Source organism: Neopelma chrysocephalum, unplaced genomic scaffold (genome assembly GCF_003984885.1).
Source record: "Neopelma chrysocephalum unplaced genomic scaffold, ASM398488v2 Primary Assembly neopelma1_44, whole genome shotgun sequence".
Lineage (NCBI taxonomy): Eukaryota > Metazoa > Chordata > Aves > Passeriformes > Pipridae > Neopelma > Neopelma chrysocephalum.
The window spans coordinates 17,544,602-17,567,738 of NW_020897703.1; the positions used below are offsets into that span (position 1 = coordinate 17,544,602).

General features: G+C 37.4%; 1 protein-coding gene across 3 annotated transcripts in view; it reads left to right on the plus strand.

The window, feature by feature from the left end:
* Window positions 1-23,137, plus strand: part of DPP4 (dipeptidyl peptidase 4) — an 80,742-nt gene that overhangs the window by 3,269 nt on the left and 54,336 nt on the right. For 2 of the 3 annotated variants that reach the window (XM_027678755.1, XM_027678754.1), the window contains exons 3-18: window positions 5,181-5,279; window positions 5,824-5,918; window positions 6,030-6,104; window positions 8,054-8,106; window positions 8,208-8,280; window positions 9,435-9,555; window positions 9,967-10,127; window positions 11,939-12,042; window positions 15,461-15,590; window positions 15,742-15,786; window positions 18,723-18,827; window positions 18,932-18,999; window positions 19,196-19,249; window positions 19,699-19,823; window positions 20,765-20,812; window positions 21,282-21,380. In XM_027678755.1, the coding sequence (XP_027534556.1) occupies window positions 5,181-5,279; window positions 5,824-5,918; window positions 6,030-6,104; window positions 8,054-8,106; window positions 8,208-8,280; window positions 9,435-9,555; window positions 9,967-10,127; window positions 11,939-12,042; window positions 15,461-15,590; window positions 15,742-15,786; window positions 18,723-18,827; window positions 18,932-18,999; window positions 19,196-19,249; window positions 19,699-19,823; window positions 20,765-20,812; window positions 21,282-21,380 (1,455 nt within the window). The other variant, XM_027678756.1, reaches the window with a different exon arrangement.

Below are 23,137 nucleotides of genomic sequence, written 5' to 3' on the forward strand. Positions count from 1 at the left end.
GGGGCAGTTAATGACTTTAAGGTGTCTGAGGGTTCTTCGAGAGTCTGAAAAGGTAGAGAATGGAAATCTTTTCCTGCTATACGTCCTTGACTTCTGTCACTGTCATTTAACTCACTTATCTACCCTAATTCAAATGCTGAGTAATATCACACTAAAAAAAATTATCAGCAGTGGAACAGTATTTGAAGAACCCTTCTGCTATTTTTATTTCCTTGCTTTGCATGAGATGAGGTAACTTTGAGAGGGATTCCAGAGCTATTGGTTACAAAGTTAATAATTACATCTCTCTGGGATAGTCTCTGCAGCCCCACAGAGTGGCTCTTGGATGAACTGCCCCAGGTGCTCACTCATTGGTTACGGTCTCTCCTGAATGCCCTGTATCAGCTCCTGGGTGGAATTCTGAATGAAGTGAACCTTTGGCCTGACACAGCAAAGTAGTTTTTACATACTTTTTTTCTGGAAATGTACTTCAGTGCTCTAATCATCACATATCTCAGGCAGTAACTGTGGGCTTGAGTGTACGTGAGGGGGAAGAGTTAGAACAATTTTTACACATGTTGGAATAGAAATGAGGGGGATAGGAAGGTTTGGAAAAACTAGCCTGAAATGTCTCTTACTTTTCTGACCACTGAATCAGTTGGGTTTCCCTTACATCTCTTCTGCTGCTCCTAAATTACATTCTTAGACAGCAGATTATTCTCACTCTTGTTCTGCTGTCACATTAAAATTGAGATAATCATTCACCTTTTCTGATTTTTAGCATCTCTCTATCCCTTTCTCATTATTGCTCAACATCATGCTTGTACTTGTCTTTCCCTTTTTGTGGTTTTTCCAGTCTCTCTCTTGGTAGTGGTGAACATGCAGTAAAGCTTCCATTATTCCTGCTTTTTATAGTTTTCCATCACTTTAAAGGCGGTTGCATAATTTCTTACACTTTTTTTTTATTATTATTACATATGGAAATTATTAAAATGCACCTTGACACCTGGGAATAAACAATACATATACCAAAAGTAATTTGTCAGCATCTTTAGGTTTTGGTATGGTGATTATCATACCATAACCCTTACACAATATTTAACTTCTTGTTTACTTTATAGATGTCCTGGTTGTGGCTGGGAATCAGGTAATTTTCTTCCTAGTAGCTGGTACAGAGCTCTGTTTTGGATTCAGTGTGAGAATAATGTTGATAACAGACTGATGTTTTGGTTGTTGCTAAGTGGTGCTTACTCTAAGTCGTGGACTTTTCAGTTTCCCAGACTTTGCCAGTGAGCAGGTGCACAAGGAGCTGGGAGGGAGCACAGCCAGGACACCTGACCCGATCTGGCCAAAGGGATATTTCATAGCATGGAATGTCATGGTCATATAAACGGGGGGGAATTGGCTGTGAGATGCCGATTACTGCCCAGGGACAGGCCCTGGGCATTGTTCAGTAGGTGGTGAGCAATTGTATTGTGCATCACTTGTCTTTCTTGGGTTCTTTTTCTTCCTCTCTCTCCTTTTCATTACAAATATTATTACTATTATTAGCAATATTATATTTAACTTTAGTTTAATCATTGAACTATTCTTATCTCAACGTATGAGTTTTATCTATTTCTGATTCTCCTTCCTATCCCCACTGAGGGTGGGGAGGAGAGAGAGAAAGAAAGCTAGCGGCTGAGTGGTACTTAGTTGCCAGCTGGGGTTAAACAATGTTACACCTGCAGAAAGGGTGACGTATTCATAAAAAATTCCAAGATGGAAACAAAATTGTTTAACAACCTCATATGAGTACTACTTAACATAAAAGGTTAAGAGCCTTCTTCCCAGAAGGACTTACTCATATTTTTGCTGTTGTAATGGGGGTATTATGATGTTATTATTTCCGGTAAATCACTATGACAGTGGAAATATGTATGTACTGCCAGGAGTGAGAATAGGATAGAGATAAATCATAGAATCATTAGGATTGGAAAAGACCTCCAAGATCATCAAGTCTAACCTTTGACTGAACACCACTTTATCAACTAAACCATAGCACATCCAGTTGTTTCTTGAACACTTGCAGGGATGGTGATTCCACCACTTCCCTGGGCCCTTTCCAGTGCTTAACCACCCTTACAGCGAAGAAATTCTTCCTTATGTCCAGCCTGAACCTCCCTGGGGCAGCTTAGTCCATTTCCTCTTGCCTTGCCTGGGAGAAGAGGCTGACCCCTACCTGGCTACAGCCTCCTTTCAGATAGTTGTGGAGAGGGATAAAGTCACCCCTGAGCCTTCTCTTCTCTAGGCTAAACAACCCCAGCTCCCTGAGCCACTCCTTATAGGACATGTGCTCCACACCCTTCACCAGCTTCATTGACCTTCTCTGGTCACACTTCAGCACCTCCATGTCTGTCTTGAATTGAGGGGCCCAGAACTGGACACAGGACTTGAGGTGTGGCCTCACCAGTGCCAAGTACAGGGGGACAATCACTTCCCTAGTACTGCTGGCCACATTTCTGATACAAGCCAGGATGCCAGTGGCTGTCTTTTTCTGCTGGGCAGCTTTCCAGCCAATTTTCCCCCAACGTAGAGTGCTGCATGGGGTTGCTGTGACCAAAGTGCAGGACCCAGCACTTACTAAACCTCAGACAATTGGCCTTTCCCCATTGATCCAGCCTGTCCAGACTCCTTTGCAGAACCTTCCTACCTTCCAGCAGACCAACACTCCTGCCCAGCTTGGTGTTGTCTGCGAACTTACTGAGAGTGCACTCAATCCCTTCATCCAAATCAGCAATAAGGATATAAAACAGAACTAGCCTCAGTACTGAGCATTCGAAGCTAGTCATTTGGAATCTAGAAAAAGAAGTCTGGATCTGGAATAGTCAAAAAACAAAAATAGCAAGAATGTTTAGTCCTCACAGCCCCTCTGAGGAACCCAAGAGTGAAAGAAGCGGTTTTGCTAAAGTATGAACATACATTGATCTGTATCCAATCTTCAAAGCCAATAAAATGCTCTTGAATGTCAACAATTACTTTATTTTGTCAAAAAACCCTGTTTGACCCTTCTTTTCAAATGGAATCTGAACAAGGAGAACCAAAATGCAGAATTCAATGTATGTTGAGTCTCTTTGGTTGGTGGCATAATGTGGATAAGTATGAATATAATGGTAACGTCCTATCTTGTAAATTAAGAAAATACTTCAACTAGAACTTCTACGACTACACCCTTACAGCTTGGCGTACATTTTCATATTCAGATACTACGTGGAAGGTGTTGACAGAAAATGAAATTTTAATTTTATACACAGCCAACAAATCTTAATAGTGGCCTGATTTTTTAGTAATGAGACCTTAGCAAAATATGTATGTCACCAGGGGGAAAAACATTCATCAGTTTGGAAAAATCCCTAAACCTGTTCATCAGCCACCTGTCTTAAATTGCTTCTCCTTTTCCAAGAGAGTTGTTGCTTTCTGAAGCCGCTCTGATTGAAAATTACACTTTCTCAATTAGGAAGGAGAGAAGTCATATTCCCAACTAGAAAACTCTGTGTGAATATCAAATGCACACTTGTTCATAATCCATCAAATTATATATTCAGTTAATATCAAATAATTAACCTAAGAAATTAATATTCTTAGAGACACTTCAAGAGCAATAAATCTAGCCTAATTTTTTAGAACAGTCAAGTTTCAAATGGCATTGAGCAAGCATTTTTTTTAACGTTTGCTGAGCATTTCAAACTAAAATCACTGTTATGTCTCTTGATTTTTATTGCAGCACTGGTTGTACAGTCTGTGCTGTATATATACAATTTTCTTATTGTTTGGAAATAACAGTAAAGCTGTAATAGCTAATATAAATATCTTCCTGCTTTGTTCCATTTGACACATGTATTTAATCTGCAGAAAGATACCCTGGAAAAATTATTGTGAGGTGTTTTCCTGTGTGTGTCCCCAAGGGCTTTGCACTCTTTTTTTTCTTCACTATAATGAAAGAAGAGGCAGTTCTTAGGGATGTGTTAAGTATCTTGGTTGATTGGTCACCACATCTGTACTTGAGTGTTTTTATCAGTTGCTTTTATTCTAGTCTTTTGATTTAGCCAGTTGAAATAAAAATTGCTTCCCTTCTGGAATGTGTAGGTTTGTATGAGGGAGGTTTTAGGTTTCCATTAAAAGAAAAAAAAAAGGTAGAGAGGAAGCAGGGAGAGAATTGCACACCTGAATTTAAAATCTGTAGTCTTTGTTTTCATAGGAAGAAGATCACAAAGGTTCACAGACCGAGTTGTTGTTATTATTGCTAATACTTTTCATATTTTGGAAAGAGCAGCGTGTGCGTTGCAGCCAGTAAGAAATATTTTTCTTAGAGGTTGACTGCAGTGGGCTGAAGCTGACGACCAAACTCATTTGACTACGTTCAAAGTTTCAGTTGGTCTTCTCAGAGTAACCCAGTTACTTGGCTTTAATTTTCCAGTCCAAATTGTAACATCGCAATAAATATTAAGATATCTTGATGAAAAACACATCAAGAGAGGAATAAGTATTTAACCAGTTATTTCATCATAAGCTTATCAGAAACTGCTTGCGATTTTTTTTTTTAATTAGACCTTCCCTGAAAATTTTAATGCTTCTCAGATTTTTTTTTGAGACATTTCTGAAATTTGAGTTTAATCATAAGCAGATGATTCACAACTGAAGGGTTCAGGAACAGGAACAGCAATATTACAGAATATGTGATCAAGTACAGCAGCCACTTGAGAGGGCATCTCTCAAGGTCTGTACATTTACTCACATGGATGTCACATTCCAGTCATATGGACAACCTTGCCTGACCACCACTCTCAAACATGAGCATGTACATCTCTGGTTTGTATGAACCACCCCACAGTTGATGTCTGATGCAAATATTAGCAGGTGGGGCTCTGCAACAAACCTCCCAGAGTGAGCATGGGGAGAAAAGCACTAAGATCACTTCTTTTCAGTTTTTGAAAGTACAAGTACAGTACAAGTATGTGTTTGCTGAAATAAGATGGCTAGAGATCTTTCATTCATTTTTGTCACTGTCAAAAAAGTATTTTCATTTCCATGAATTTGTTGAGGTGTTTAGCTTAAACACTTTAATAACCAGCAACAAAACCCCACTTGGTAGTCAGGTTAAGAAGCTGGGGTGGAACAATTTGCAGCAACATCAAAATCTCTCTTCTGTCTCTTTTTTTCAGAAAGTCCCTCTAAACCTGATTCACAAAAAACGTACACTCTACAGAATTACTTGAACAATGACTATTCATACAGACTAAATTATCTGCAGTGGATTTCAGGTAATTAATTTATAGATACAACTTAAATGTCAAGAAAATGTACTACCTTCAGTAAACACATATCTTCATGCTGAGGTGACCACTGAAAAAAAGCTAAATTATTTAATAGTACCATTATAGAACAGTGTGTAGCTCAAAGAGTTGATTTTTCCCCCCCTTAGATACATGCTTACATTCATGGCAAGCTATATTCTCCTACTGCTGAAAGTATATACTTTTGTGCTTTTTGGTAGAAGCATGTTATCCTCTGAAGCGTGCCAGCTTCCTCTGCATTGGGCTGCCAGGGAACAGGAGGACACAGGCCACTTTTCCTTTTGAATATGCCTAGTGCCCCAAGGGAAAGAGATGCTAGAAGGTGGATGCTGTGAGGACTACATTTTGTGAACATTCTTGTGCTATAAGCATCCTTTCATTACTGAACTGGGAAACACAACATTGACCAGATTTTTGACTTTTATTTCCTGCTTATAAACATAAGGGGAAAAGAGAAGTAAATTATAAACATTTTACTTATTTTTTATGAGCATCTCTCTTGTTCTTCTAGGAAATCAGTATCTCCATGAAACAAATAATGGGAACATCCTACTTATCAGTGCTGACAATGGAACATCATCAGTAATCTTGGCGAATACAACATTAGTATGTTAATTTATATGTAATATATGCAGACATTGAGAAAGGTATTGAGTTCTGCACATTTCTTTGGAAACAGTGCTTAATGTGTTCCTTTTTCCCTTCCTTTGTTGACAGGATAAGTACAAGGCAAGCACAGCTATATTGTCTCCTGACCAAAAGTTTGCTCTTCTGCGGTACAACTATAGAAAGGTACAAATGCACTTTTACATCTGAGGATAAAACTGGGAAATAAAGGTTTGAGAACAACTGAGAGGCTGCGAGAATGTGAGGGAAATGCAGGAGGAGGGATGAATAAGATGTATATAGGTAGGGGAACAGTCAAGTTGAGCAGGCAGGAGGATGAGAAGAGACTGGTATTATCTGTGGGCTTGGCAGAAGAGACATGACTGCCTGAGAAAAGCATCTGGATAAAAAGTGGATGGACAGTTATCGCAAGAAGAGCGAGGCTGGATGGTTCATCTGGGAAGACAATCTAGAAGAGTAGATAGGCATGGCTGTTCAAGGAGTTGTGTGGGTAAGGAAAAGTGATGAGTAGATATGCTGGTACATCTGTTTGTATGTGTGTGCTATATATATATATATATATATATATATATATATATGTGGTTGTTACATTGTGGTGGTAGGATGCAAGAGTTGAGAACTGAGGTGACTGAAAAGCAGCATGTACTTACAAGAGAAGGCTTGTGCTTGGAGTGGACTTATGTGTCCTTGTTCCCTGCTGTCAGCAAGCACATGAAAAGCCTCCAGCAAAATACCTCACACTGGCTTGGTGTCGAACTGTGCAAGAAAGGTCAACCTACATTTATGCCAGGTGGCATGAAAACCTGGCTCTGTGTGCCAATTGAGGAGCCTGATGGAGGCAATAATTTGCTGTACAGTTTGTGCACTGAGAAACCGGTAACTTTGTGTTTCTTTCCTTTTTTTTTTTTTCTAGAGAGCTGCCCTGTTTTTTTTGTAAAAAGCTCAGTGCTGACTTCTGCAGTGTACAAATACTTGAGCACTGTGTTATTGAGCTCTGTCTACATGTTCTGGCCTGGCAGTCCAAGAATGGCTCTTACACTGTGCCAGGCACAGTCTGTGCACTCAGTCATCACTTTTTTCAGTTTTAGCTTCCTTGCTGCGTTACCTTAGCCAGTTACCTTTCATCTTTCTGAATTGTTCAGAATTATTTAACTTTTTCACTGCATCTTTAGTGGCCACAAAATGCCTAATATTTTTCCAGCCACCCTACACATCATGTCTACTCATAATTTATTATAAGTAATTGCATTTTATTTGTTGCATTCATAAGAGTTAATTTTATTTTAATGCTGAAGCAAGATCTTTTAACCTTTATATAATAGTGAGATTGAAAGTTCTGTTATTATTAATCTTTATTGCAAAGAAACAGAGTAACAAAATGAATCATGTGGATGTAGACACTTGTTATGTAATAGCCATCTGGTTGTGTAGTACTAAGTTGTTGTTTTATATCTTAATACAAATATTCAAGAACCATCATAGAAGATAGCATTATCGTAACATGTCAACACTGCGGGCTAAATCAAACCTCTCCAGCCAACATGAACATGTTTAAATGTCTGCATTATCATCATCATCTTTCTCTCTCTAAGTGCCCACAGGGGGATACAGACTTCAAGAGGCAGATTTCTGAGAGAAGAGGGTTATTTCTGTGACAGTATGAATGGGAATAGGTCACCCTGTACTGGAGGAACTGCTACAGACATACTGTGGGACTTGTGAGAACTACTATAAGATGCCAAGTTCAATAATACAACATGAAAAATGAGACAGAAAACAGTAAGCAAGCCAGTAAGGCACAAGGAGGAGAATTTACTCTGCATAGTGATGATAGTCTGCCATGTAGCTACAAGGATTTCTGAAAATCTGCATCTTCTCTGGTGTCTGTATATCTGTCCTTAATCAATCAGTGGCCTCTGTCATAGTGAAGACCCCAGAAGGGTGGCAATTTTTTAGTCTTTTCTTAAACCTTGTAGAGATCTATTACCCCCGTATGTTCATTGTGTTCTGTCTTAAGAAAAAGCATGAGGAGAGTTTCAGAGGTAATTCAAACTGCAAGAGATGTGAATCCTGGTGAAATTTAGTTTCTTAATATTAAAATAATTCTTTTACAGTTGTGGAGGTATTCCTTTACAGCTTCATATCACATCTATAATTTCAGTAGCAGGTCAGTAATCTTTTCACATGAGATGTAGTTCTAAGATTCTTTTGCAATGAAATGTCATTTCACTGATTTCTCTTGGCTGCATTTTGGTTTTGTTTCTCCAGCTCTATTCTAGATGATGGACTACTACCTAATGATACACAATATATATCCTGGTCACCTGTTGGTCACAAACTGGTTAGTAAAGATAAGTGACACTTTAATATAAACAGTCATTTTCATACACTTGATATGGAAGCTCACACTGTCTGTACTCTTGAGGTTTCAGGACTTTCCTACTGCTCGATAAAGTAGCTGAACTTGTTTCAAAATTGACTACTGTTGCTGGAAAGACTCCAAAATCCCTCTGTGTGTTTTCTTTTGTTCTTTAATGAAAATACATTCCTGAAAGCAAGTAGTGGCCCCAGTAGTCATGTAATGCACAAATGCACAGGAACTTCATGTTATTACAGTTGCAGACAGGAGCTCATCCCTTCCAAAGGCAGCAGCATTACGAATGTCTATTTAATCATCACTGTGATTTTTATCTCCTAATTATACAATAATCAATGAAGTTTTACTTGATGAATGCATGTAATGAGATTAGAGGATCAAAATCCTCTTGTACTCTTTCCCACTGTCCTTTTCTTTCTCCCCTCCAATCCTCAATGGTGAAAGCCACTGCATTTGCAAGGCTTGTGTATTCCCTGTGGTGAGCATTGGATCTGACTGTCACAGGAGAATGTGGTGCTTGTTTATTCTCATTGCTTGTAGTATATGAATTATAGAGACCAACCAGAGAAGCACGGGAAGTCGAAAAGAGCTTTCTGCATCTTGGATCGAAGCTCTGGAATAAAACTGTGTTGTTCAGTTATTGGAGAGGAAAACCAGGTGTTATTAGAGAGGCGGGCAGGTGCCAAAACCTAGAGGAGTTCTGAGTGCTGCTGCAGAAATGTACTGTCTTTGCAGATCTATTGGTAGTGCTGAGACCCCAGTCAATGTTTTACCAAAGCACTGATAGTTTTGTTTGAAAGACAAATTAGTGAAAAACAACTTCTGGCAAAGGAAAATAGGCTTGTATATTGGCAGAAAATGAATAGCAAGGTTTTCAAAACTTGTTACAGTAGTCGTGTCACTTAATGTAGTTGACTTGTTTTTTGCAAAAAAACAAGGTTAAGTTGCAACACCTGGTTTGTATTTGTAATTCAAAGTTTGTTAAGTATCAATGATTGGGGAAATGCAATTTTTAAAAATGGTTTCTGTCATCTGGTGTGAATTTCCAAGTAGATAAAGTAAAGAAAGGAAGCAGGATTTATAATAATAGTAATTGTCATCATGATGATGTTTTGCAGGCATATGTTTGGAAAAATAATGTTTATGTAAAAGCTTCACCAACATCAACAGCTGTGCAAATCACTCAAAATGGAGAAGAAAATAAAATTTTCAATGGAATACCAGATTGGGTTTATGAAGGTAATTATGTCAAGCAAGTCTTACTTTATATTATCATATAAACCTTTGGTTTATTGTAGTTATTATTGTCTTATTTCTTATATCATTGAAAAGTTCAAATTAATCAAAATTTCTTTAAAAGAAACATGCATCCTTACCTGAGCTTAATACCTGGCTAGTTTGAGGATCAAAGAATGGAAATGAGTTTGCCTAACTTGCATCACTGGAAATTTTAGTGTGTGAATTAACTTCATATGATAGATTATAAATATTGGTCTAATGTCTAATTTCAGAACCCCAACAAACAGTTTACAGTTTGGTTTCTGAATTTCAATTTAAAAAAAGAAATCCTATTAAAAACTTAAGAGAACAGCACCTAGGATAGAAGAGCCAACATCAGTTATAACTTAAATGCATCTCTATTTCTTTCAGAGGAAATGTTTGGCACCAATTCTGCTCTGTGGTGGTCTCCAAATGGCAATTTTTTGGCATATGCAGCCTTTGATGATACAGAAGTTCCTGTTATAGAGTATTCCTTTTATTCTGACGACACCTTGCAGTATCCAAAGACCATTAGAATCCCATATCCCAAGGTCAGTGTTATTTATTAAACATGTTTGTTCTACAGTTTCATTAAGAGAGTAGTCTCATTTAATCAGTTCCTGCTAATGAAAATATTGTCTGTCTCTCCTCAACAGCTTGCTGTGATTACTCTTTATGAAGTCAACAGCATCTGGCAATGTTAAAGTATTTTATTATCTCCAGGGTAAAGAAAAAGGAAAAAAGAAGTATGATTTAAGGTTTTGTTGTTTCACCATAAAACTTGGAGGTAGCAAGTAGATGTTGGGAAAGAAAAGCTCTCAGGGAATTGAAGTTGGTACAAAGCATTTAGCAGATGTACATTATGTTAGGGTTGTGTGTGGTATTGATAATGAAATCTTCTTTAACTAAGGTAGCATTTTCAGTTGTTGGATGCTTCCTGTATAGGGAGGAAGAGGAGGAATCTGCTGAAGGAGTTTCTTTGCCCACACCTAAAGGTCTTCCAGTTTTAGCTGTGAGAGTGAAGCCTTTAGTGTAAGCAGCTCCTTCTCCTTCCCCCCTCCTCTCCATATGACTTTATGCCCACTGCTCTTGCACAGTTGGCACTGGACTGAATGGGGTGAGAGTCAAAGTGCTCTAACAGGTTCTTTCATACACTCCATACGTGAAGGGTTTCATGTTTAATACAAGACTTACCTGTGTGAAGTTATTTGACATATACGGGATTTGGATTTATCAGAGCAATGCACTTAAGACATAAGACAAGTACAAATTACACTTAGAGAAAAGCAGTTGTACTACATTGCCGAGTCTCAATACAAACATGTTCTCATAGCTGATCTCCATTATATGCTCACCATCACAGTGCTGGGCATCCCTGTTGCTGGGAAGGAATAGATGGGTTGAAACCATCTCAAGCCCATCACTTTCTTTAGTTTTTTCTGTTCATCACTGGGGTTTTATACTCTGTGTTGGCTTAAGGCACCAATATATAACCCCTCTCCCTCCCACCCCAATCCATGATGGTCTGGCCATCTCGGAAAGATATTTTCACTGTCAATTAACTGGAGCAGAACAGCTGATAAAGCTGGCTGATCACTCAACTGTTATGGCTGTTTGTCTGGTGAAAGAGCTGCCCTCTTCGTGCCAAGCTCAGCTTCCTCTGCAGCAGCCATGGTCAGTCACTCCAAAGGTTCTAGAGCACATGGCCTTTGCCTGTCCCCTTGCAGCCTTCCCCAGAGGGGTCACTGACACTCCCCATGGAGTGGGGTGGGCTCACTGACAGCTGCAGGTGCTCTGTCCTGAGCATGGTGCATAAGAAGAGACGTAGGTGTAGAATGAACTGCCAATTTATATTACACATTTTATTACAAACCCATTTTGTTTGAAACATTGCTGACTTCTGGAGGTGGATCAAGTACAGCTACCTAACTGTTATGATGGCTAGTTAACTTCTAGAGAAGCAGCCCTTACTGACAGAGTTATGTTGCTCCCAGTAGCACTACATTAAAAATAGTGGAGTACATGCTGCAGTCACAGATTTTATTGTGATACAGGTAGCTGTGATGTGCCTTGTTAATGTAAAGTGCTTCTTCCATGGAGAAGCACTTTACTGTGTGTTACCAATGCATTTGACTCACTGTTAGGTACTGTGTGTGGCATGAAGGATGAGATATGGTCAAATACTGCTTTGAGTACAGCAAGCCCAATGTAGTTATGAATGTTTGTAAATGTAGTAGTCTTTCTTATCTAGTCTTTTCTTATCTACCCTTCTTTCTGTAGTAACTTATTCATCTATAATTTGAAACACTTAATTCACCAAGAATATTCTCTCCTCAAAAGTACAATTAAAAATTTTTTTTAGGCAGGAGCTACAAATCCAACTGTGCAATTCTTTATTGTGGATACCAATTCATTACCAGATTCCATCCCTGTTGAAATTACTCCACCTACAGAAATAAAATCAGGGTAAGAAATTTTGATTAAATATTTGATTGGGGTTTTTGTGGTGGGAGAGGAGGAGCTTTTATATGCGACCTCCCTATATTCAGTGTATGTGGCAGGTTTTCCCTGTCATGAGCTCTGGTAGCAACAAGATTTACCAGAGAAAATCTGCACAGAGATTATCCTCCTAGTGATTATATATAGATGGCATATTCCATGTATGTTATATTCAGAATGTGACAAGTTCTTGGCTCATCACATTCAGTGGAGTCTAACTATGGTGAAGTCATTTCACAGTACAACTTTAATATGAGCAAGTTTTGGTATAATCAAATTATAATATATGTATTCCAATTCACTGGGGGGGGGAAACCAAAACAAAACCTTAATGGTAAGTGAAGATTTGATTTCATTGGAAGCAAACTCCTTGCTAAGGCAAGGTATCATGGTTGTCTTCAGATTTATACTTAAAATGTTTGTTTTCTTTGGAAACATGGTGAAAATCAGCACCTCTCACAGTAAATGGAAAATTGTATTTCTCAAAATGCCACTGGAAATGCACAACATGATATAAATGTATTTTGTAAAGAGCAGCTACATCAATTTAAAGTGCATGCACAGAGAATTTAATATCCCAGATCTCGGGTTTTGTTTTTTCTTTTTAACAGTATTGTGGAAATTGTTTAGAGGTTTGCACTTACAAACATGATGGGTATGAAAGCACAGGTTATACTGATAAACCGGAAAAAAACAAAGGAGGTCTGTTAGCTTTGCATAAAATGTGCATTTTGTACATGGTGGCCAAAAAGCTATAACTGGAATATCAGTGCTCTCCCGTTTCAGTTGTCACCACAGTCTAACTAGCATCTATGTGTTAACCAAGATATGCAAATTTTTTATGAATATGTTGTTCTTTATCCTTCCGTTACAGTAGCACTGCAATAGCTGGATGTTACATAGCTGTCATGCACCGTTTTTCTCCAGAATTTCAGTGTCTCAGAATTTAAAAGCCTGTTATGTTTAGCTTAATACTGATTAAGATCTCTGTTGTTTTAGAGTTATGTTTTACCTTTTGTTAACACCTTATGAAAGTTGATGTTGGGACAATAACCATCAGCTACCTTACAGCCTTGTACCCATCTGGCTAACATAGGCATGAGTTACATGGAGTTAATCCATTTTAAAATGAATGTAGCACTCTGCAAATCAGGATTAATACAAAGATAAATCAAGTCTTGAATGATGAGTGCAAGGATCAAAACTTACTCTTCCTCCCAGTGGCTGATCCAAATAATGGTCAAGTTTCACCATATGTGTCCTGCAAAAGTTGAGGTGGCCAGAATGAGTCTTGGAGAATTTTGCAAGAACAAAGATATATAAGTAGGAAAAGGCAAGCGATGTGCAATGTTGCTGTTGGGTAGTTTTGCTTCTGGAAGCACAAAGTAATGAATATTTACATGGTGTTTATATTTATACCACTGTATGACAGGAAAGGTTAATTTTGGTGGTGGAAAATTCTGTTTTTACTTCCACAGAGCTAAATTCTGAACAACACTATGTTTGAACTGGTGGTGTACCTCACTCCACCTGCCTGGTAGGGGATGTTGAGGGGCAGTGCCCCTGCAAATTGTTGCCTGTTAGAGCATTATCCATGCTCTAACAGCAGTATGAACAGCAGTTGTACCCCCTCATTTGAAGTGCACTGCTGTTTCAGAGGAAGAGTTTTATTTGTCAAGAAAAACTGCCAAAATCTGGAATGGCAGTGCTTTGCCATATGATGGTAGATGAAACCTGACATTTTTTGGATGAATGACCAGCGTGAAATCCATATAGTGTTTAAACACCATTTTTGGCATCATGGGTACAGGAGGCTCCTGTTAGCCAACAGGAGGATGAAGGGAATGGATGCTTTTTGTCTGAAATGATCTGTCCTAAAATCAGCTGACTTCTGAGTAGAGAGTGTTTGCAGAGTATCCCTCTCGGCAGCAAATGAGGAAGAGCAGTGCAAAACTACTGTACTCTACACTTGAATTAATTGCAGCTTAGTTAACATTTTGTGGGTTGTTGAATACTGAAGGTGCATTCCCACTCTCAATAATAATAGTAAGCTATTTATTACATTATAATAATAGCTTGATTATTAATTGATTTTTTGTTTATTAATTCTTTTTTCCTTGTAATGTCCATCTTGTCTGATGAATGATTTATAGTCACCAGAACTGTTAATTTCTCTGACTTTGAAGCAACGAAAACTGTGGGACTAATTCTCCTTATACAAAACAAGGGAAACCACTATTATAGGTACATAAAGAATGGCAGTTTCTTTTTTCTCTTTTTTTTTCCAAACAAGCTCCTGCAGAGAGCCAGTGGCAGTAGCAATTAAGTGACCTACTGACTTCCCAGTCAAACGTAAATGCAAAAATAGACTTTTTCCAAACAGGATTTTGAAACTGCAAGCTAGAAATAAATCTGAAAGTTGTCGGTAACCAGTTGGCATATATTTTTAATCAATCCACACTATTTGTAGTGTTTCGCCCCCCAAACCACAGTGATCACGAAGATACTCTTATCACAAAACTTCCCACACATTTTTGTTAACTAAGTTTGGGGAAAAAGGGAACATGAACTTGGAACTAAGTCAAATGTGCAAATTCCCGTTAAAAATGTATACTTGCCTTGGAGGGGAGGTTTGTTTTATTTTAGTTCATAAGGCTTCTAGGAGATAGGAGAGATGTAAAATAAGAAAAGACAGTACATCTAACAAATCGTAATGGTAAACAAAACCACTAAATTTTATGTGGTGCCTTTTTAAAATTAATATACAGGAATATCCATGAAGATGATTTTTTTTCAGATACTCCAGTTCTTCATGTCAACTGGTTGTTATTCTGAAGATTAAAGTAAAATATTCAAATAGTAATAACTTGTTTTGGTATGATCTCTCCCTCCATTTTAACTAATGGAAATAACTACTAAATTGAACAAAAATATGTATCATTCAGAAAATGCTTACAAGCAACCAACTTCATGCAGCTAAGGGTAAAATATTGAAATCTAAGGCACATACAACTTAATATTCAGAAGGATTTCCTATAGATGCACACAGTACAAGATTTATGAACAGTCTGGAGTAGCTATTATTTTATGCATTAGAGAACAGTGATCTGGCTGTTGGAATTTAATTGCAGTCTTTCTGAAAGTCGGTTTGTACAAACCATCTAATTCTTTTTTGTATCTCTGAAAATAACCAAGGCATCTACTAGCAGAAAAAACAATTGACAAAAAAAATGGCTCAATTAGGTTTGCATTATTGTTTGTTGTTGAAGAGAAGATTGAAATGAAAATAGCCAGATAAGTGTCATTCAGTGAATTTCTGAATGCTATCATATGGTATGCAACTACAGACAGGATTGTAAATATCTAATGCTTTTGCTGTTTTCAGGGACCATTACTTGAGTGCTGTAACATGGGTGACAGATGAAAGGATTTGTCTGCAGTGGCTAAGAAGAATTCAGAATTTTTCAGTCCTCACAGTCTGTGACTTTGAAAACGCTAATTGGTCATGTCCACAGGTAAGAAAAATTAGGTGGAAGAGTTCCAATGACAAATGAAATTGGAAAGGAGTATATCTACTCTATATAGATAAAGTATGTTTATGTTTGTATAAATAAAGCCTGATGTAAAATAAACATAATTGTAATGGGATTGTTTGTTTTTTCTTAGGGAAAACAACTTACGGAAGAAAGTACAACTGGCTGGATTGGCAGAGTGAGTGTTCAATTTCTAAAACTGCTACATGCTAAGTAACTCTGATAATTAAGAAAAATTCGTAGGAGCCTCTTGCATTTTGCAGTGCCTCTTTTGTGCAGATCTGATCCTCTCACTTGCTGCATTTTACATGTACAGGAAAAAATGGTCTCAAATGGAGCTGCTGTGCTACCCTGTCCCTGAGTTTAAGCTTTTTTTTTGGGGGGGGGTATGGAGTTCTGAACTCCTAGGCTGGGCTGACAGTGCAGTGTGGGCTGGAGCTGTAACCATGTCCTCTGTGACCTGTGCATTATGTTGACAGGACAAGGGGTAATGGCTTTAAAGTGAAAGACAGTAGGTTTAGATTAGATATTAGAAAGAAATTTTTTACTGTGAGAGTGGTGAGGCACTGGAACAGATTGTCCAGAGAAGCTGTGGATGCCCCATCCCTGGAAGTGTTTAAGGCCAAGTTGGATGGAGCTCTGAGCAACCTGGTCTAGTGGAAGGTGTCCCTGCCCATGGCAGGGGGGTTGGAACTAGATGAACTTTAAGGTCCCTTCCAATCCAAACCATTCTGCAATTCTATGATTATATGTTCAGCTTGCCAAAAAGCATAGCACCCTTTCCAGACTCCTTTTGACTTCTGACCTGCTGCTGTGGTAGCAGTAGGTGGGGGGGAAGTGCAGGAGCCAGGATTCAGAATTCCCTTTGTTCTGGGGGAGTTGCCAGCTATGCTGGTTTAGCTGCTTTCAGTCTTCCTGCCACCTCCAGAAAGATTTACAGAATAAAATGTATAAAGAAGCATATCCTATAACCTTTGAATCATATTTAGGTTGCTACAAACTATTCCATGTTCTCATTGGGGCTACTTATTTATTTATTTCTCCTCCACATGAAATAGCCATTGAAGAGAAGTGGGGACAAGATGCATATAACTGACCAGATTAAAAATTTCATATGCTTCTGCCAAACCAGTCGCTGCTGTCTGGATGATGCTTTCCAAGCTGCTTCTCAGTCCTTTTGTACATGGTAGAGAGTAGGCACCTAATGAACTACACAGAAGATCTGGGGGAAGTGAAGCAGAGATGCAAAAGTTCAGACTTGGAGGGAGAAATGAGTTTCAGAGTTTTTGATGAGAACACAGAGTACACTCCACTCCCGCATTTTCCACACACTGATTATGCTTTAGTCACTAATTCACTTTTGAAGTCAAAAATGAGAGTTTAAAGAAATGCAAAGAGGGAGGCAACAGCAGGGATGAAATCATCCGCAGTATGAAGATGAGAGATCAACCCACCTGCTGTCAAATTTGATATGGAAAGGAAGGCCTTAACGCTGACACATTTTGCTTCTCTGCAGCAAAGGCTTCACAATTAGACAATGTGATGATCAAGCTGCAGACTTTGTAAACAGTTGTGCAAAATGAGAGGGCAAAATGCAAGTCTGTGCCATCAAACTAGGTTGTTGGTTTTTTGTTTCTTTTAAAGAGACAACCCACTTTTTAGGAGCTGTTGGAAGAAAAGATAATCTCACTGTATGATTCCTGGATTTGAGAAGGGAGTGGAGAGTAGGGAAAATTGAAGAGGGGATAGGCAAGGTATATTTATTCCTTTCTTTTCTTTTTACATATTTAGGGATGATAAAATGATACTTGACTGATAAGGAATATTTTTATACATATGTGAGATATATATATACACATACATAGGTATATACAAATTTAAGTAAATTATATATATGTGTAAAATATAGACATAGTACTCTCTTTATATCTGTAATTTTTTTTGGTTTGGTTTGGTTTGGTTTTTTTTGATAGAGATGAAATTACATTTAATCTAAGAATGCTCAGAAAAGCCTGTGTAACTGTAAAAGGCTTCCAGGTCATCAGCTAACTTAGAGCTTGCCAGTTGAGTTGAAGGAAAGTCACACTTTGAAAAAGCAAGACTGTTATAAGGGAAAGGCTAGCAAAATATTCAACAGGTTACTTTTTGCAAAAATATTGCTTGGGAAAAAGGAGAGGTTATTTGGAGCACATGGGTTAGGAAGATTTAATTTCTGTCATTGCTTACTGAATGACGAAAGGCAAGTCACTTCAGCTTTCTGTTTCACTTTCCATTTCAAAATGGGTATAATATCTCAGAGGCAACTGCGTTGTGTCAGTTGTGTCATTTAACTCATTAAAAATCTGATTTTAACATTTTGATCCTTTGGACATTTATCACAGAAGTATCTTTTATTTCACTCAGCTCAGTTTCATTCCTCTCTTTCTTTCTACCATGTGTAGCACATTCAAATGGCAGTCAACAGAAGAAATTAATTTCTGTCACTCTCAATTGATAAATGGATAGTTCCTTCATGAAAATATCATTCCAATTTTAGTTCCATGTCATTCTGTAATCACCTACTTACTAGCAAAATTTCCCCTTGAAAAGCAGGTTGGGTTTGGGTTTTTTTCAATAGAGCAGGACATTTTTTACTGTTAAGCTAAAAAAAAAAATTGAGTTCAAAGAATTTGTTCACAAACACATTTTACAATGTAAAATTTGTGAGAAACATGTATTTGCAAAGTTCACATTTTTATAGGTTACAGCTGCATTGGACAGAATAAAACAGTGACTTTGAAAGTAGATACACATATTGTTTCCTAAAATGGTAAAAAAATAAGAACACCTGAAGTACTTCAAATTCAAGGAAGGGGATACAGATCACTACCAGGGTCAATACTCAGGAAATTCTGCTGCTTAAGGAGCAAGATAATATTTTAAGTGTGCTTACTTTTAGGGAGATGGCTAAAGGTTCTACCTGCTAAGTCAGTAGGCAAAAATTTTTGCAGTACAGTCAGTGATGCATTGTTTAAAGTATTGAGACTCACGGTTAGAGATATCAAAACCTAAATTTATTGTTTTGGATCTGGAGTTTTGTTTTTTGCTTTAATAGACATCTCTCTTATGTTCAAGTTTCAGCCATCTGTCCCTTACTTTGCACCCGACAATGCTACCTACTACAAAGTCCTCAGCAACACAGCAGGTTACAAGCACATCTATTACATAAATGGCTCGCAGGTGAGTAATAATGTGTAGGACAGTCAGTGCTGGCTTGTGGTTCTCCTGGTGATCAAGAAGCTTCATGTTCTACTTTTTACTTTGCCTTCCCCCCTCCATTTCAGGATCCAGTACCTATTACTTCGGGGAAGTGGGAAGTAATCAGCATAGAAGCTGTAACAAATGACTTTTTGTAAGTATTTGTAAATAAGCTACTAATTCCTGTCATAAGGGCTGGTAACAAGGGTGTAAGCAAGCAGGGATGGAGAACAGGGAGAAGGTGTCATTTAACTCATTAAAAATCTGATTTGAACATGTAAGGTAAAACCTTTAAATGTTGTAATGTACTGTAAATATTTTACCAAAACCAATATGTTTTGCTTTTATAGATACTACATTAGTAATGAAAATGGTGGAAAGCCAGGAGGAAGAAATCTCTATAAGTAAGAAATTTTTTCTGCACTGTGGTAAAACAGTTGTTAATGAAAAAAAAAATTAAGAAAAAGCATTGAAAATTTAAAGATTGTGAAGTTCAGTCTAAGGTGGGATCCTCTATAGGATATTTAATGAAAATTGGTGTAAGAGTATAAACTGCAAAAATAATTAAAATATTTTTCTGTAAATTTAGTTAATAAAGGGAAATTGTGAGAAGAAATAACCAATCCTCAAGCAACAAAGCCCCAAAGAAAACTTCTCATGCTTTTTTTACTATGATTATAATTTCAATATTAATTGAACTCAAAAGTTTAAAGTCTGTTTTCTCTAATCTTTAAATCAGTTAATCACTTCTGAATTTAAACGTTTCATTCAGCCATCTTATTTAAAAAGCATATATTAGTCTAGCATAGCTTAAAAAAAGTAATCTCTGAAATGAAGCTCAACTACTTTGCAGAGTGCTCTTGGAAAGCAGTCCAAGTTCTACTAAATGTGTTAGCTGTGATCTGAATCAAGAAAGATGCCAGTATTATTCTGTGTCCTTCAGCAAAGACGCACAGTATTATCAGCTAAATTGTCTTGGTGAGTATATCCGGAATTAATTGACATAAACATGACTCACAGATTAGTTGGGTGGGGAAGTTCACTTCATCAGGATCTTGATATGTACTGCTTAACAATGATATGTGTTGATAACATTGGATAAATTCATTGGCAGTGGAAAAACATACTGCCTCCTAGGCTCAAAAGCACCTTGACAAAAATTACTAGGATAAAACTTGTTAGTTCTGTCTGTCAGTGGACCTGAAAGAGCTGCAAAACACTCCTGTCCAGTGCACATCTCTTCAAGAGCTGCATGTGGAGCTCTGCCTGCAGAAGGAATTTGGAGGCTCTGAAAGCATGACAGGCAGGAGGCTGGGTAAAGAGCAGTGCTCCATGTATGGAAATAAAATTAAGATAGATAGTGCTGGTCAAAAAAAAAAATCCAAGTAATGTAATCAAGGGTAAGCAGTGGGACTGTAGTCTGTCTCTGACCTGTAAGTGATTGTGCTAGGTAGTACAAGGGATAAATTCATCAAAGGGTAAGAAAAATGAAATCTTCCCTTAAATGTCTTTAAATTGAAATATATGCTGTTTTTTAAGATGCCAAGATCTTCCTTATCTATGGGCTAGAAGGACAGACAGACAGCAGAGAGGGAATTGTTCTGTCAGGTTGTAAAAATGGTTGAAGACTACTGCTGTGGTCTCGGTGACAAGGCTTACTGATTGCCCAACCATGGTCCACAACCAATGCTTAGGCTTTGCTAAAGAGTGCAATTTCAGTAATGTGGTTCATCTGTGAGACAGTATGAATATTTTGTGGGATCCTGTGGCTTGAATTTGGGCCCTACTGAGTTAAAATCCAGAGTGGACTGGAGGGAAATGACTTCTGAGCTTTTATGATTCACCTGTTTCCAATTACTTTATGAGAGTTGTGTTTCAAGACAGCACGCAAACCTGAAGGTTTTGTGCCCAATTAACAGGTCCTGGCCTGCCCATATCTACTCTGCACAGAACCATTGATGATCAAGGTATGGAATTGTCTTTAAATCTAATTTGTGTTGAGCCAGAAAATTGCACTGTAAATTTATTTTAATTTTGTTCTCATTGCTTAGTATAGTAATAAAAATGTCAATTATAAAGGGTAAATTTAATTTCAAATAATTACCAGAAGAATAAAATATATAGCTTGGCATACCTTTATTCATAGTTTATTTAATATTATTTTACATTGTGCTAGAAAACAGTGAGTAATGTATGATTTATTTACTGGATAACTGCATTTAGATGAAAAACAGGGAAAAGAGCTTTCTGGTTACTAAATAACTGAAGGAAAACTATATTTTAAATATTGTAAACATTGAATCTGAGAGGAAAAACAAAAACTGCAATGTAGGTTGCTGTCATCTCAGATTGAATACTTAGTGGTTCATAATTAAAGAGCAGTGTGTTTGAAAATAATGTATTTAATCTTTGAATCTTACTTACTCTGTTATTTAGTCCTCAGATACTTGAAAAATAACACTGAACTGGAAAATGCATTGAAAGATATTCAGATGCCTTCAAAAATATTTGGCTCCCTCAGTGTAGGTGGATACAGTAAGTTCAAAAACATCTTTTACCTTTCTATCCCTTTTTCACCAAGTGCTTCGAGGTCTTCTGCTGAAGAGCATGACAGAACAGATGGGTGTAGTGGGGATTATTGCAGTTATTCAGCACTTAGAGGCAAGATGATTTTTTTTTGAAATCCCAAAATATTCTTATCTAAAATGTGCTTTTTCCATAGTGTGATATCTTGATGTTTTCATGATGAAGTGGCTTAGCTCCTTTTTTTTCCTTTATAATAAACTGAAAAACAGAAGTCTCTAAGACCACATTAAATTAAAAAAATAAATAAGAGAAATGAGGGTGGGGCACAAAGGTCATAAGCATCATTGAATTTAAATTACATTATAAAGTCAAGTAGCTCTTAATTTACAGGTGCAAGTTGCTTTCATTTGTGTTAGCAGGTTGGGAAAGTGGAGAAGTTCAGTTACTGTGAAAAAAAGCGGGTACAATTTAAATGGAAAAGCTTGAAAAAACCTTTAAGCATCATTTCAATATCACCTATGGTTTTGTGTGAGGGAACATTCGAATTGAACAGTCACATTCTTAAAAGCACACTCATGCTCCAAGACTAAATAAACCTCAACACAGACTATAACAAAATGCTGGAATATTAACTGTTAATGCTTTGTGAGTGGTGCTCCTTAGAATTTGGGTGGAGAAACATTCTTGGTGTGGTCATAGGCTGAGCAACATCAGATATGCCAGCAGTGGAAGCCTGGTACCTGTCTAAACTGTTCTTGCTCCAGCCTTTGCTACTAGCTTTTCTCTTCATGACAAACTTCCTCTTGATAAAACAGATGATATTCTTAATAAAATTATATTTTACAAACCATATTGAGTTTGGTCAGTCATTGCTAACTGTTCCTTTTGATACCTCCCTTCTTTCACTGTTACCTTATTTATATAATAACTCTCTTTATCTTTGTGTTTTCTGTCTTTTATTTCTGTCACATTTTTACTAGGGCTAAAGATGAAATCTTCCAGGCAAGATGGAGATTTAAAGATGTTCTTCGTGCTATCAGTTGTATATTCACTTTTTTTATTCCTCTTTGTTCTTACTACTTCATGTCTTCAGGGTAAAAGCTTTTGGGTAAGGGGAAACTATTTTTAATGTCACAAGTAGGAGAAATAAATCCATTTATGTAGTCCCACTTCAAGTTTCAAGTCTACTCACAAATCCCTGTATGTAATTAAAGAAGAAATCCACCCCTGTGACTACAGAGTACACAAAAAAATTAAAATTAGTATTTTAATGTGTTCAGTTTAGATTAGTACTGTTTCAGTGTTCTGATGCTTTGCATATTCATATCTGGGCAAATTTCTTTAAGACTTGCACTCTGACTATTACTGCAGTGTAGTTCATCAGCATTTGCTTTGTGGTTCCTTTGCAGCATCAGTTCTTTTAAAATTCATGAGTGAACAATTGAGCTATTCGGTTTGCAAAACTTAAATGGTGCGCATTTAAAATATTCAGCTCTCAGCCAGCTTGGGTGGAAGGAATAACATGGATGGAACCGGAATAAGTGTTGCTTCAGAAATAATAGATACTTGGCTATGTTTCTGGGATGCTTTACAAACTGTCACGCGAAGTCTATCTGGGAGGTTCAAAATATTTAGAATTGCTTTCTATTGCTGAGAGAGAAACTTTATTTTTGAGCCTGTGATAGATTTACCACTGTAGAGACATAAAACGTTTTACATGTAAGCTTAGAATAATGTTACGAGACAGCATGTTGAGTCCCCAAATT